The sequence below is a fragment of the Mobula hypostoma genome, chromosome X2 (genome assembly GCF_963921235.1).
Source record: "Mobula hypostoma chromosome X2, sMobHyp1.1, whole genome shotgun sequence".
In the NCBI taxonomy this organism is placed as follows: Eukaryota; Metazoa; Chordata; class Chondrichthyes; order Myliobatiformes; family Myliobatidae; genus Mobula; species Mobula hypostoma.
The window spans coordinates 15,871,174-15,888,240 of record NC_086129.1 but is presented as its reverse complement, the minus strand read 5'-3'; the positions used below and the strand labels follow the sequence as shown (position 1 = coordinate 15,888,240).

Here is a 17,067-nt window from a genome sequence, read left to right as displayed (position 1 = left end):
ACCTTTGACATTCCCCTTTATACTTTCCTCCAATCACCTTAAAATTATGCTTCCTCAAATCAGCCATGAAGAGTTGCAAGTTGTATTTCTTTATTTTCCTGTAAATGCCTGCATGGAAATGAACCTCTATGTAGTATATGGTGATATACACTCAATAGCCACTTCATAAGGCGGCCACATGATTGGCTGATTAGATATTTGTACTAACAAGCAAGCGTATGTAATAACATGGCCACTGAGTGCATATGTACTCAGATAATAAATTTACTTTTGACTTTCTAATTTGGTGCCCTGGCTGCCACCCTCCTGCCAAACTAGCTTAGACCCTCCTGAGTAGTGCCAGTGAACCTCCGAGCTAGGATATTGGTTCCCCTCCAGTTAAAGTGCTCTTGTACAGGTCAGCCCTGACCTAGAAGAGGTTCCAACAACGTGAAACCCTGCTCTTGCACCAGTTCTTCAGTCACACATTCATCTGCTCTATCTTTCTATTCCTGCCCTGGCTAGTACACCGTACCAAAAACAATCCAGAGATTACTATATTATGATTATGCTTTTCAGTCTCTTTCCTAACTCCCTATACTCACTACACAAGAATCCTTCCCCCTTTCTGGCCATGTCATTGGTGTCAATGTGCACCACGACCACTGGCTGCTCAGTCTCCCCTTGAAAATGTTCTGCAGCCACTCCGGTATTGGGGAAACAGCAGAGCACCACAGTCTCTTTCACAACCACCAAATCTCCTGTCTGATCTTTACCTAGAGTTCCTTTATAACTATTTCTCTACTTGATTTTACCCTTCCCTACTGAGCCTCAGAGCAGGTCACAGTGCCACTGACCTGGCTGCTGCTGATAGGTCACCACCCTAGCAGGTATCTAAAGAGGTAGACTTGCTGCTAAAGGTACTGGCCAAAGAGGAACCCTGCACTGACTGCTTACTGTCTCCACTTCTCCTGGTGGTCTTCCATGACCTGAAACCTGTACCTTAGGTGTGATCACCTCAGTAAAAGATTCATCAATGAAATTTTCAGCCAGCCAGATGGTCCTGAGTACATCCAACGCCAGTTCCTTGACTCAGTATGTCAGGAGCCTCAGCTGGTTGTACATCCTGCAGGTATAGTCATCAGGGAGACTGAGAGGTTTCCGGACTTCGCTCCATCTTGCAGGAAGAGCATTCTACTACCAAGAATATTTTAACAACTTCTGTGTTACTGCCTTCAGAGACTCTAGGACTTGAACAAAAAGGTTCCTTAGTACTCCAGCATAGTTAGGTCAAGGCAGTGGCAGGTTCTAGAACCGTTTTTGTCTTCCCCTCAGCCTCCTCCCCTCCCCAAACCCCTTTAAACTATTCCTATGCAGTGGAATTGGAATTTCCATAAGCACTTGCTTTATTACTTCAGCAGAAGTCATCAACTTCCAATACAGGTGTCCCCCGCTTTTCGAACGTTCACTTTACGACACCTCGCTGTTACGAAAGACCTACATTAGTTACCTGTTTTTGCTAACAGAAGGTGTTTTCACTATTATGAAAAAAGGCAACGCACGCCCCGAGCAGCCAAGCTCCTCCCCTGGAACTGCATTCTAGCTGGCATTGCTTAAACATGTGCCTGCGAGCATCTGTGCTTTATGTCAATTTATTTTGAGCATCTGTTAGCAAGGTGAGTTCTAAGATATCGGAAAAGCCTAAAAGAGCTTGTAAGGGTGTTACACTTAGCATTTCGATCATGGTGAATGAAGTAAGGACAAAGTGAGTTTGGCTTGTGGAAGTTAACGAAGATGATGTTGAAGAGGTTTTGGCATCCCATGACCAAGAACTGATAGATGAAGAGCAGGTGCAATTGGAAGAGGAAAGGATAACAATCGAAAACGAATGCAGTAGCGAACGGACCGAAAGTGAAGTCATCCAGGAACTGAACGTAAAGCAACTGCATGAGATTTTCACTGCAATGATTGCAGAAAAGTATGACTTTAATTTTGAAAGGGTACGTAGGTTTAGGGCATATTTGCAGGATGGTTTGAGTGCTTACAAAGAACTGTATGATAGAAAAATGCATGAGGCTAAGCAGTCAAGCATACTGTTGTTTTTCAAGCCTTCCACATCAGCCACAGCAGACGACAAACCTCGACCTTTGACATCGAGGCAGGCAGACATAGAAGAAGATGATCTGCCTGCCCTGATGGAAACAGACGATGATGAGATGACACCCCAGTGTCCCACCACCCCAACCTCCGGGCCGTGGACCGATACCGATCCGCGAAGCATGTAGGGGTGCAGCGGTAGCTGGGACGCACCCAACACATCTTTAAGAAAAAAGCCGAAATAAACAAGCTAATTAATTAGGTGCCGCCCGACACATAAATGTCAGCCCAGATCAGAGGCAATTGCCGATTGCGTCGCCTCTGATCTGGGCTGACATTTACGTGCCGGGCGGCACCTAATTAATTAGCTTGTTTACTTCGGCTTTTTTTTTTAAAAAGATGTGCTGGGCACGTCCCAGCTACCGCTGCATTCTTTGCGGATCGGTATCGGTTGGCGGCCTGGAGGGTGGGGACCACTGCACCACCCCAGCCTCTGACGACTCAGCCTAACACACCAATTCCGGTAAGTGATACTACACCGTACATACATTATTTCTACTTTATATAGGCTTTGTATTTTTATGTGTTATTTGGTACGATTTGGCAGCTTCATAGCTTAAAGGTTACTGGAGAGTGTTTCTGCCAACAGCGCTTGCGAGAGATTTTCGCTATGGAGAACAGTGCGGCAATGATTGTAGAGAAGTATTTCTACTTTATATACACTGTGTATTTATCATATCATTCCTGCTTTTACTATATGTTACTGTTATTTTAGGTTTTATGTGTTATTTGGCATGATTTGGTAGGTTATTTTTTGGGTCTGCGAACACTCACAAATTTTTCCCATATAAATAAATGGTAATTGCTTCTTCGCTTTACGACATTCCGGCTTACGGACTGTTTCATAGGAACGCTCTACCTTCGGATGGCAGGGAAAACTTGTATAGGATCTGCATATTCTGACAATGCTCCCTACTTTTCATTGTCCAAATAATTGACACAAGACCCCCAAAACAAGCACTCTACATCAAGTCTGATACAGCAGAGATTTCCAGAAAGATGGAGAAAATGCCAAGTTAGTTCTTCAATGTTAATTTGGTTTCAAATTTTTCCTTGGTTGGAGGGGGGAGCGCTATCTTCACCTTCTCTGTGGCTTCCACATGTTCACAACATAGAGACTCTAGATGCTGCCCTTCTGAGTAGCTCCTACACCATTTCAAGCAGTCACAATCCCGGGGTTCTCAGAAGGCTTACTGCCTCCTGAGAGGATCTTACTGTGCTGGAGCTTAATAATTTGGTCCTGAGAGAGTACTAGATTTGCAGAATGCTGGCTTTTACTCATTTATTTTTCTACATCCTGGCACCAATGGCAAGACCTGCATTACTACCCATCCTAACTGCCCTCCAGTGGAAGAAGATACAGCAGTAATTGGGGAAAAATTATCATTGAAAGGGAAATGGATCATTGCAATTAGGTCTAATCCTGTTAAGGAAGCAAGAAATCCCCATAGCTAAGGAAAAATCAAAAGTGAATAAAATCTATGTGGTTTTTATGAAGTATAGACAAGGACACTGCTGTTAGTACAGCAACTTAAAGATGCAGAATAAATGTGGCAGGAAATAGAAAAAATGTTAAAGGAAAAATGTGTGGAGCTACAGGAGAATGATGCAGCAAAAGAAAGCCTGGTGAGAATTGTCAGGGGTTAGAGAGAGAGGAAGGAAGGAAAAAGACTGGAAACAACATGCAGGTACATAGGAACCCTGTAAACTACAATGTCAATGCAGTAAGTTACAGAAGAGGTGGACAGTGAGGTGCGAGGAGATATTCCTCTCAGGAGTAGAGTGATGTAGTGGATGCTGTTTGGGCACTGTGAGAGCAGGATAAAGAAACATGCACTAAACATTCAGCAAGCAGAGATTGAAAAACTGTCAGGGTGAAAAAAACCAAAGAAAGAACAGAATGTGATAGTGCAGAGAAGGGTATAACATGTTAGGTAAGAAACAGTTTACGATAATATCTCAAAATTCTTGAGGTTCATGTCGTTAGCCCACTTCTTGAATCACTCCTGCCTTCCTGGTGAAGGCACTGGCAGAATTTATATCCAAAGAGCAAAGAGGAGCAGCCGTGTGGGAACCTGTCTGCTGCCCTTGTCCTTCCAGTGCCAGATGTTGTACAGTAACCGGGACTAGTTACTGCAGTGGTGTAAGCTGAAGCTACTGCACACCCAGTAGTGGGGTTGTGATGAGGTAACAATCAAGCAGGCTGCTTTGCCCATAATCACAACACAACTTGACCAAATGTCACATTAGGAGCAACACACAAAACATTGGAGGAACTCTCAACCCAGAATGTCCACTGCCCATCTCTCTCATTAGATGCAGCTTGAGCCACTAAGTTCCTCCAGATTTTTGTGTGTTGCTCCCCAGCTACCTTTTGTGTTTCTATGTAGTATCAGGAGACCTGGCAAAAGTACAGTCAATGACAGGCAATAGAAATCAAGAGAAAAAAAATTCCTCCATCATATGATGTTGTGCTAAACCAATTAAGCTCATGATGCTTCATAACACTAATTCTTTTTGCCTGCACATAACCCACATCCCTATCTCTGCATATTCATGCATCTATCTAATAGCACCCTAAACACTTATTGTATCTGCCTCCACCAGCACCCATTCTAGGCAGCCCATTCTAGACACTCACCACTCCATGTTAAAGAACTTGTTTTGCACACTTCAAGTCAAGTCAAGTCACTTTTTATTGTCATTTCGACCATAACTGCTGGTACAGTACACAGTAAAAACGAGATGTTTTTCAGGACCATGGTGCTACATGAAGCAATACAAAAATTACACTGAACACGCAAAACAACACAAAAACTACACTAGACTACAGACCTACCCAGGACTGCATAAAGTACACGGAACAGTGCAGGCATTACAATAAATAATAAACAAGGCAATAGGCACAGTGGAGGGCAGTAGATTGGTAGTCCGATGGCTTGAGGGGAAAACTGTTACATAAATAAACAGCTGAATGGCGGTGTCTGGGATCACGTCCGTTTCTGTACTCCCGTCGAGTATTTCATTGGAGTCGGATGTAGTCCAATTTGAACTTTGGACTACAGTTCAAATGTACTTCATTTGAACGTTCCCCTCTCACTTTAAATGCATGCCACCTAGTATTGGATAGTTTGAATCGGGGATAATGACTCCAGCTGTCTACTGAATCTATATTTCCATAATCTTATAAACTTCTATCAGGTCACCCCCCCCCCCCCGGCCTTCATCACTCCACAGAAAAGAACTATAGTTTGTTCCAAACTCTCAAAGTTCAAATTAAATTTATTATCAAAGTACATCATGTCACCCTATACTACCCTGAAATTCATCCTCTTGTGGGCATTCACAGTAAAGCAAAGAATCAATGAGAAAGTACAAATACTGACAAACAAGATGACTAAGTGTGCAAACACAACAAATAAATAACTAACTAACTAACTAACTAACTAACACTGAGAGCACAAGTTGTAAAGTCCTTGAAAGTGAGTCTATAGGTTGTGTTCAATGATCAGTTCAGTGTTGTGGTGAGTGAAGTTATCAATACTGGTTCAGGAGCCTAATGGTTGAAAGGTAATAACCGTTCCTGAACCTGGTGGTGTGGGACCCAAGGCTGCTGTACTTCCTTCCTAACGGTAGTACCTCTTAGCAGCTGCTCTCTAATCCAGGCAGCATTTTAATAAATATTTTTTGCACCCTCTCCAGAGCCTCCACATCTTTCTTATAACGAGAACTGAATGCTTACCTGAGGTACCTTGTTGAATGCCTTACTAAAACTCGTGTAGGTAACATCCACAGCTTTACCTTCATTGATCCCCTTTGTCACATCTTCTACCCCAAAGAATCTGCTCCAAAAGCTTCCCTGGCACTGACATGAGACACATCTGTCTAATTTCCTCAATTACTCCTATTTTCCTTCCGGAACAAATTAGTTACTTACCAGTCCTCTGGGGCTTTGGCTAGGGTGGACACAAAGATGTTGGGCAACGCACAAAGCGCTGGAGGAACTCAACAGGGCAGGCAGCATTATGGAGGTGAATAAACAGCTGACATTTCGAGCTTCTTATTTCTTCCCACCTTCCCCCTCACCTGGTTTCACTTATCACCTGCCAACTTGTATTCTTCTGGATGGACTTTCCCAATGTTGTAAAAAAAAACACAAAAAACAAATCACTTTACCTTCTGATCCCATTCTATCATGTGTGGCGCCATTTCACTCGAAGCAAATCCAAAGGCAACTTTCTGAAACTCCTTCTGTTCATCTGAGAGGCCCACAGAGGCTGCCAAAGAAAAAGATAAATAAAGCAACAGTCTTTGATACACAGTTCTTTGATGCACAGGAGGATATTCAGCTCATCACATCTGTACCAGTCTTTTGAATGGGTTGTTTAATTCATGCTGTTTCCTTGCACTTTACTACACAGCCCTTCAACCATTTACTCCATTTCTTTCTGACCATGACCTTAGAATTTGCTTTATCTTCCCCTTTCAAGCAGTGCATTGAAGATGCCAACAATTTGTCCATGAAAAAAAATTCACATCACACAATGAGCTGCTGCGTTCTTCTGCAAATTATCTTAAATTGGTGTCACATCAGTATCAAGTCTTTTGGGACTATAACAGGTTTCATTTTTTTCCCCCTTATTAAAACCAACTCAATTTTGAACATTTCTCTCATATCTCTCATTCTTCCTTGCTCCAAGGAGAAAACAAAATAGCATCTCATCCCCTTTTACGAATGAAGATCTTTTGCGGACCATCATACTCTCATGGCCTTATTCTGCCTTAAGTAAAAAAGACAATCAATCTTGTTTGAGTGAAGTGTCCCAAGGTACATGCTGGGAGGAGAACTAGGCATATCTAACAGCGAGAGCTCAACTGAGTAAAGCTACAACACAGGACCAGGTTTGTGCTATCCAAGATAAATCCTACAATCAACAAATCAGATTGGAGTTCAATAGTCTTAAATCGTTTTGCATCACGAAATAACTCCAAGAATATCCTTACTCTTAACAATGGTGAAGACCAGCATGGTGATGTTCAACTGTTTTAACTAGAAATGGCAAACAGTGAATCCTTAGTGGTTTCATGGATATTATTTAAGTGAATCAGTTAATCTGAAGATTGGCTCCTGCCTTCACAACAGCCAATCTTTTTCAGACTAATCAATTCATTTGAACAATATCCAAGAAACCACCAAGTACACTTAGAGCAGACAACATTCTAACTGCAGGACTGATGACCTGCATACCAGAAATAAAATGCACCTCTAACTTTTTTGCAATACAATTAGAAAATTGGCACTTAGCAGCAAATGTAGAAAATTGTTTGTTAGAACAATTTTTGGGTTTAGCAAATTTATATTTGGCTAATGACTTTGACTACCAGTCTTCACATCCAAATATGTGTTGTGGATTTAATTTGAAGTGCAGCTCTGAACAATGGGTTCCTAAAAGCCGTGAATCCCAGACCAGACAATGCTGATTAAAATTCATTCAGATGTCTGTGGTGTGCGTGTGTGTGAATGAATAAGGAGGTGTGAAGTTTGTATGTAGTTTCAAAGAAAGCATTGTGGATATATTGTAAATATGGAATTGTCCTTTGACGTGTAACACATAAAATATCGAACCTCACGTTGGGCCAGCGAGATCTTTTGACCGAAAACATCTCCATATGATGCCTGCTGTGCCTTGTTTTGTTGAATAAAGAAACTGTTTCATATCTGGCAATACTTTTCTCCTACTTTTCTCATTCACGCAACAACATTTGGCAGTTGTCAGGAATGGGATACCTTCGTGCAACCCATCGTGTGGCCAGCGATCTTAGCAGTCTAAGTTGGCGATTATTTTTAGAAATTAGCACTCACATTTGGATCTGTTTGGGTTGGTAGTATGCAGGAATGTGAGGTATCATGAACGCGGAGAGCTGAACTGGTAGATATAAAAGTAGTGTGTGTGCGTGCATGTGTGTTTATGTAAAAGATGAAACTTTGTGTGTTAATTTGGTGAGATGGAGCCACCAGTTGCGAAGGGTGGGTAGTGAGGTTCAGGATGACAGAGTGGGGGCATGTACACTCATTTGGGGAGCTGCATTTTAGCATATGTGTTTAGTGAGTGTGATGCAATGGAATATAGGTGCTCAAAAGTGGTAGATTGCAGAGTACCTACTCTGCGGTTTTAAGTATGTGCTGTTAACTAGTACTCATCATTTATATTTTGTGTGATGTGGAAATTAGTATGGAGATATTTTAGGGAGAGGTTTTACCCAGATATATTTGTCAGGGCAGAACCCATTGAGGTCAGGCAACATCAGGTCAAGAGCCCTGATGATCTAAGCCAGCCCTTGACTTTGATTATGACCATTTGTAAGCCCTTCATTCCCAGGGAGAAACAGAGCATTTTGTCAAGGTTGCATGTGGAAATTTGGAATTCTGGTGCAAGCTCGAGGAAACGGTTGAAATTCACCCTAAAGATGAACCCTGAAGATATACACGTGTTGGTAAAAGCAAAGTGCCCGAGGAATATGTGGGACAATACATAGGCTCAGGGGATGCGGGATGGTACCCGGGCAAGTACTGGGAACGCCAGCAATGAAGAAAGATATCACTCTTTTAAAGGGGACGTGAGGTTGCATTGGCGGGGGGAGGTGGGAGTAACTGAGGAACAATAACGGCAGTGATTCAAAGAGCTGATGAGACAGCCACAGAGCAAGGAATTGCTGGAATAGACGTGGGAGGGTGAAGGAGTTGATATGCTATAGCTGTGGCCTATCAGGATATGGTTGGAGGCAGTGTCCAAAACGAGGAAAGAAAAACAGGTAAAAGTAATTTGAAATGAAATATCTTTATTGTCATTGCATAGTACAATTGTCATGCATCAATACAGTGAAAATGAGTTTGCAACTCATACGCAATGCTATAAAATAACAAATAAAATAAATAAACAATAAATAAATCAAGTAACCAGCCAGTACAAGTAATGTCCAGCAGACACGCAATCTCTCACCCCATCAGTGCCCAGTCTGACCAATTTGACTGTCGATCAGACCATAGAGCTGGTGAATACTGTTTCTAGGTCAGAAAATGATGTGGCAGTGGCCTCCACTGCCACTGCTCGTAACCTGCGGATGTACACAACAGTATCGTTAGGGGGCCGGCAATGCTATATGTTAGTGGACACAGGGGCATCGGTATCGATGACTGACCTACTCTTGCCAACAACCAGACAGGCCATTTATATTATATTTGGTTACCATTTAACCAAATTGGTAAAGGTGCTGAGGAAGAGGATTTCTTGGAATGTATGCGGGATGGTTTTTTGAACCAACATATCGAGGAACCAACTAGAGAGCAGGCTATTCTAAACTGGGTTTTGAGCAATGAGGAAGGGTTAATTAGCAATCTTGTCGTGAGAGGCCCCTTGGGTAAGAGTGACCATAATATGGTGGAATTCTTCATTGTGGAATTCTTCATTAAGATGGAGAGTGACATAGTTAATTCAGAAACAAAGGTTCTGAACTTAAAGAGGGGTAACTTTGAAGGTATGAGGCGTGAATTAGCTAAGATAGACTGGCAAATGACACTTAAAGGATTGACGGTGGATATGCAATGGCAAGCATTTAAAGATTGCATGGATGAACTACAACAATTGTTCATCCCAGTTTGGCAAAAGAATAAATCAAGGAAGGTAGTGCACCCGTGGCTGACAAGAGAAATTAGGGATAGTGTCAATTCCAAAAAAGAAGCATATAAATTAGCCAGAAAAAGTGGCTCACCTGAGGACTGGGAGAAATTCAGAGTTCAGCAGAGGAGGACAAAGAGCTTAATTAGGAAGGAGAAAAAAGATTATGAGAGAAAACTGGCGGGGAACATAAAAACTGACTGTAAAAGCTTTTGTAGATATGTAAAAAGGTAAAGACAAATGTAGGTCCCCTACAGACAGAAACAGGTGAATTGATTATGGGGAGCAAGGACATGGCAGACCAATTGAATAATTACTTTGGTTCTGTCTTCACTAAATAATCTTCCAGAAATAGTAGGGGACAGAGGGTCCAGTGAGATGGAGGAACTGAGCGAAATACATGTTAGTAGGGAAGCGGTGTTAGGTAAATTGAAGGGATTAAAGGCAGATAAATCCCCAGGGCCAGATGGTCTGCATCCCAGAGTGCTTAAGGAAGTAGCCCAACAAATAGTGGATGCATTAGTGATAATTTTTCAAAACTCGTTAGATTCTGGACTAGTTCCTGAGGATTGGAGGGTGGCTAATGTAACCCCACTTTTTAAAAAAGGAGGGAGAGAGAAACTGGGGAATTATAGACCGGTTAGCCTAACGTTGGTGGTGGGGAAACTGCTGGAGTCAGTTATCAAAGATGTGATAACAGCACATTTGGAAAGCGGTGAAATCATCGGACAAAGTCAGCATGGATTTGTGAAAGGAAAATCATGTCTGACGAATCTCAGAATTTTTTGAGGATGTAACTAGTAGAGTGGATAGGGGAGAACCAGTGGATGTGGTATTTTTGGATTTTCAAAAGGCTTTTGACAAGGTCCCACACAGGAGATTAGTGTGCAAACTTAAAGTACACGGTATTGGGGGTAAGGTATTAACGTGGATAGAGAATTGGTTAGCAGACAGGAAGCAAAGAGTGGGAATAAACGGGACCTTTTCAGAATGGCAGGCAGTGACTAGTGGGGTACCGCAAGGCTCAGTGCTGGGACCCCAGTTGTTTACAATATATATTAATGACTTGGATGAGGGAATTAAATGCAGCATCTCCAAGTTTGCAGATGACATGAAGCTGGGCGGCAGTGTTAGCTGTGAGGAGGATGCTAAGAGGATGCAGGGTGACTTGGATAGGTTGGGTGAGTGGGCAAATTCATGGCAGATGCAATTTAATGTGGATAAATGTGAAGTTATCCACTTTGGTGGCAAAAACAGGAAAACAGATTATTATCTGAATTTAAATGCAAACAACAGGAATTCTGCAGATGCTGGAAATTCAAGCAACACACATCAAAGTTGCTGGTGAACGCAGCAGGCCAAGCAGCATCTATAGGAAGAGGCGCAGTCGACGTTTCAGGCCGAGACCCTTCGTCAGGACTAACTGAAGGAAGAGTGAGTAAAGGATTTGAAAGCTGGAGGGGGAGGGGGAGATGCAAACTGATAGGAGAAGACAGGAGGGGGAGGGATAGAGCCGAGAGCTGGACAGGTGATAGGCAAAAGGGGATACGAGAGGATCATGGGATAGGAGGTCCGGGAAGAAAGACGGGGGGGGGGGGGTTGACCCAGAGGATGGGCAAGAGGTATATTCAGAGGGACAGAGGGAGAAAAAGGAGAGTGAGAGAAAGAATGTGTGCATAAAAATGAGTAACAGATGGGGTACGAGGGGGAGGTGGGGCCTAGCGGAAGTTAGAGAAGTCAATGTTCATGCCATCAGGTTGGAGGCTACCCAGACGGAATATAAGGTGTTGTTCCTCCAACCTGAGTGTGGCTTCATCTTTACAGTAGAGGAGGCCGTGGATAGACATGTCAGAATGGGAATGGGATGTGGAATTAAAATGTGTGGCCACTGGGAGATCCTGCTTTCTCTGGCGGACAGAGCGTAGATGTTCAGCAAAGCGGTCTCCCAGTCTGCGTCGGGTCTCACCAATATATAAAAGGCCACATCGGGAGCACCGGACGCAGTATATCACCCCAGTCGACTCACAGGTGAAGTGATGCCTCACCTGGAAGGACTGTTTGGGGCCCTGAATGGTGGTAAGGGAGGAAGTGTAAGGGCATGTGTAGCACTTGTTCCGCTTACACGGATAAGTGCCAGGAGGGAGATCAGTGGGGAGGGATGGGGGGGACGAATGGACAAGGGAGTTGTGTAGGGAGCGATCCCTGCGGAATGCAGGGGGGTGGGAGGGAAAGATGTGCTTAGTGGTGGGATCCCGTTGGAGGTGGCGGAAGTTACGGAGAATAATATGTTGGACCCGGAGGCTGGTGGGGTGGTAGGTGAGGACCAGGGGAACCCTATTCCTAGTGGGGTGGTGGGAGGATGGAGTGAGAGCAGATGTACATGAAATGGGGGAGATGCGTTTAAGAGCAGAGTTGATAGTGGAGGAAGGGAAGCCCCTTTCTTTAAAAAATGAAGACATCTCCCTCGTCCTAGAATGAAAAGCCTCATCCTGAGAGCAGATGCGGCGGAGACGGAGGAATTGCGAGAAGGGGATGGCGTTTTTGCAAGAGACAGGGTGAGAAGAGGAATAGTCCAGATAGCTGTGAGAGTCAGTAGGCTTATAGTAGACATCAGTGGATAAGCTGTCTCCAGAGACAGAGCCAGAAAGATCTAGAAAGGGGAGGGAGGTGTCGGAAATGGACCAGGTAAACTTGAGGGCAGGGTGAAAGTTGGAGGCAAAGTTAATAAAGTCAACGAGTTCTGCATGCGTGCAGGAAGCAGCGCCAATGCAGTCATCGATGTAGCGAAGGAAAAGTGGGGGACAGATACCAGAATAGGCACGGAACATAGATTGTTCCACAAACCCAACAAAAAGGCAGGCATAGCTAGGACCCATACGGGTGCCCATAGCTACACCTTTAGTTTGGAGGAAATGGGAGGAGCAAAAGGAGAAATTATTAAGAGTAAGGGCTAATTCCGCTAGACGGAGCAGAGTGGTGGTAGAGGGGAACTGATTAGGCCTGGAATCCAAAAAGAAGCGTAGAGCTTTGAGACCTTCCTGATGGGGGATGGAAGTATATAAGGACTGGACATCCATGGTGAAAATAAAGCGGTGGGGGCCAGGGAACTTAAAATCATCGAAAAGTTTAAGAGCGTGAGAAGTGTCACGAACATAGGTCGGAAGGGATTGAACAAGGGGTGATAAAACAGTGTCGAGGTATGCAGAAACGAGTTCGGTGGGGCAGGAGCAAGCTGAGACAATAGGTCGGCCACGACAGGCAGGTTTGTGGATCTTGGGTAGGAGGTAGAAACGGGAAGTGCGGGGTGTGGGAACTATAAGGTTGGTAGCAGTGGATGGGAGATCCCCTGAGCGGATAAAGTCGTTGATAGTGTGGGAGACAATGGCCTGGTGCTCCTTAGTGGGGTCACGATCGAGGGGTAAATAAGAGGAGGTATCCGCGAGTTGTCGCTGTGCCTCGGCAAGGTAGAGGTCAGTACGCCAGACTACAACAGCACCCCCTATATCAGCGGGTTTTATAATAATGTTAGGATTAGTGCGGAGGGAGTGGAGAGCAGAGCGTTCCGAAGGAGTGAGGTTGGAATGGGGACAAGGTGCGGTGAAGTCGAGACGGTTGATGTCCCGTCGGCAGTTGGCAATAAAGAGATCCAGAGCAGGCAGAAGACCAGAGCGGGGTGTCCATGAAGAAGAGGAGGGTTGAAGACGGGAGAAGGGGTCATCGGTGAGGGTGGAAGAGTCCTTGCCGAAGAAGTAGGCTCGGAGACAGAGACGGCGGAAGAAAAGTTCCGCATCATGGTGAACACGGAACTCGCTGAGGTGTGGGCGAAGGGGGACAAAGGTGAGGCCCTTACTGAGAATAGAGCGTTCTGCCTCCGACAGTTGAAGGTCGGAGGGGATGGTAAAGACCCGGCACGGATGAGAGCTGGGATCAGAGGGGGGAGGGGGGAGGCTGGGGGTGTCAGTGGAGAGGGGAGGGTTGGGGTGAGAGGAAGATGGAGCCTCTGAGGGCCCAGGAGCTGACGGTGGGATCTGAGGAAGACGGGGCTGCGGAGTGGTGGTGGGGGAAGGGGAGGCGGGAGTCACAACAGCAGCACATAAAGACCCGGCCTGGTGTTCAAGGCTGGAGTTGCAGTTGGTGGTTGCGTAATCACTTCGAATGTGTCCATGGTCGTTGCTGGAGTCCGGGTTTTGAATATCAGGAAGGTCTCAAAGCTCTACGCTTCTTTTTGGATTCCAGACCTAATCAGTTCCCCTCTACCACCACTCTGCTCCGTCTAGCGGAATTAGTCCTTACTCTTAATAATTTCTCCTTTTGCTCCTCCCATTTCCTCCAAACTAAAGGTGTAGCTATGGGCACCCGTATGGGTCCTAGCTATGCCTGCCTTTTTGTTGGGTTTGTAGAACAATCTATGTTCCGTGCCTATTCTGGTATCTGTCCCCCACTTTTCCTTCGCTACATCGATGACTGCATTGGCGCTGCTTCCTGCACGCATGCAGAACTCGTTGACTTTATTAACTTTGCCTCCAACTTTCACCCTGCCCTCAAGTTTACCTGGTCCATTTCCGACACCTCCCTCCCCTTTCTAGATCTTTCTGTCTCTGTCTCTGGAGACAGCTTATCCACTGATGTCTACTATAAGCCTACTGACTCTCACAGCTATCTGGACTATTCCTCTTCTCACCCTGTCTCTTGCAAAAACGCCATCCCCTTCTCGCAATTCCTCCGTCTCCGCCGCATCTGCTCTCAGGATGAGGCTTTTCATTCTAGGACGAGGGAGATGTCTTCATTTTTTAAAGAAAGGGGCTTCCCTTCCTCCACTATCAACTCTGCTCTTAAACGCATCTCCCCCATTTCACGTACATCTGCTCTCACTCCATCCTCCCACCACCCCACTAGGAATAGGGTTCCCCTGGTCCTCACCTACCACCCCACCAGCCTCCGGGTCCAACATATTATTCTCCGTAACTTCCGCCACCTCCAACGGGATCCCACCACTAAGCACATCTTTCCCTCCCTCCCTCTCTCTGCATTCCGCAGGGATCGCTCCCTACACAACTCCCTTGTCCATTCGTCCCCCCCATCCCTCCCCACTGATCTCCCTCCTGGCACTTATCCGTGTAAGCGGAACAAGTGCTACACATGCCCTTACACTTCCTCCCTTACCACCATTCAGGGCCCCAAACAGTCCTTCCAGGTGAGGCATCACTTCACCTGTGAGTCGACTGGGGTGATATACTGCGTCCGGTGCTCCCGATGTGGCCTTTTATATATTGGTGAGACCCGACGCAGACTGGGAGACCGCTTTGCTGAACATCTACGCTCTGTCCGCCAGAGAAAGCAGGATCTCCCAGTGGCCACACATTTTAATTCCACATCCCATTCCCATTCTGACATGTCTATCCACGGCCTCCTCTACTGTAAAGATGAAGCCACACTCAGGTTGGAGGAACAACACCTTATATTCCGTCTGGGTAGCCTCCAACCTGATGGCATGAACATTGACTTCTCTAACTTCCGCTAGGCCCCACCTCCCCCTCGTACCCCATCTGTTACTCATTTTTATGCACACATTTTTTCTCTCACTCTCCTTTTTCTCCCTCTGTCCCTCTGAATATAACTCTTGCCCATCCTCTGGGTCAACGCCCCCCCCCCGTCTTTCTTCCCGGACCTCCTATCCCATGATCCTCTCGTATCCCCTTTTGCCTATCACCTGTCCAGCTCTCGGCTCTATCCCTCCCCCTCCTGTCTTCTCCTATCAGTTTGCATCTCCCCCTCCCCCTCCAGCTTTCAAATCCCTTACTCACTCTTCCTTCAGTTAGTCCTGACGAAGGGTCTCGGCCTGAAACGTCGACTGCGCCTCTTCCTATAGATGCTGCTTGGCCTGCTGCATTCACCAGCAACTTTGATGTGTGTTGCTTATTATCTGAATGGTGACCGATTAGGAAAAGGGGAGGTGCAACGAAACCTGGGTGTCACTATACACCAGTCATTGAAAGTGGGCATGCAGGTACAGCAGGCTGTGAAAAAGGTGAATGGTATGCTGGCATTTATAGTGAGAGGATTCGAGTACAGGAGCAGGGAGGTACTACTGCAGTTGTACAAGGCCTTGGTGAGACCACACCTGGAGTATTGTGTGCAGTTTTGGTCCCCTAATCTGAGGAAAGACATCCTTGCCATAGAGGGAGTACAAAGAAGGTTCACCAGATTGATTCCTGGGATGGCAGGACTTTCATATGAAGAAAGACTGGATGAACTGGGCTTGTACTCGTTGGGATTTAGAAGATTGAGGGGGGATCTGATTGAAACGTATAAAATCCTAAAGGGATTGGACAGGCTAGATGCAGGAAGATTGTTCCCGATGTTGGGGAAGTCCAGAACGAGGGGTCACAGTTTGAGGATAAAGGGGAAGCCTTTTAGGACCGAGATTAGGAAAAACTTCTTCACACAGAGAGTGGTGAATCTGTGGAATTCTCTGCCACAGGAAACAGTTGAGGCCAGTTCATTGACTATATTTAAGAGGGAGTTAGATGTGGCCCTTGTGGCTACGGGGATCAGGGGGTATGGAGGGAAGGCTGGCACAGGGTTCTGAGTTGGATGATCAGCCATGATCATAATAAATGGTGGTGCAGGCTCGAAGGGCCGAATGGCCTACTCCTGCACCTATTTTCTATGTTTCTATGTTTCTATGTAAAATCACCTTATTGATCCGCTCTGCTTACTTTACGGATCTATGAATATTGATTCTACCACTCCCTTGGGTCAGTTAGACTTCTATATTTTAGACCAGGCTGGCATACAGAATCATGCAAGAAACTTTGTTAAAAACCATACTGATTACATTGACCTACAAAGGCAATGACCAATGTCATAAAATGTGATCTTCCATAAGGATGAAAGGCAAGGCCAAGACACCCTGTGGTTGGATGAAGAAAAAGGCTGAGAGAACTGAAGACACCATGCTCACAAGTACACAATGCAGCATTCATGCACGCATACTGAAAATGTAATTAAGGGAAAGTGGGCATGAAATAGTACCTGCAATGCAAGATCGAGGATAATTCAGAAGATTACAAATGTATTAAAGTCAAGAATGGTAACTGGATAGGGAGGGGTAGGGCCAATTAGAAACCAAAGTAATAACCTGTGGTGGAGCTGGGGGTGCAAGTTCTTCAATGAGTACTTCTAAGCTGCATTAACCAAGGAGAACGCTGTGGTCGATGGAGAGCTTGGGGAGACATTCCAGAGGATGTGAACA

At 45.2% G+C, this 17,067-nt stretch overlaps 1 protein-coding gene across 1 annotated transcript in view; it reads right to left on the bottom strand.

Annotated features, from left to right (window-relative positions):
- acad8 (acyl-CoA dehydrogenase family, member 8) overlaps positions 1–17,067 on the bottom strand; it is a 106,133-nt gene that overhangs the window by 86,105 nt on the left and 2,961 nt on the right. The window contains exon 2 of the mRNA XM_063038701.1: positions 6,313–6,413. Coding sequence (XP_062894771.1) covers positions 6,313–6,413 — 101 coding nt within the window. The remainder of the gene's footprint in view (positions 1–6,312; positions 6,414–17,067) is intronic.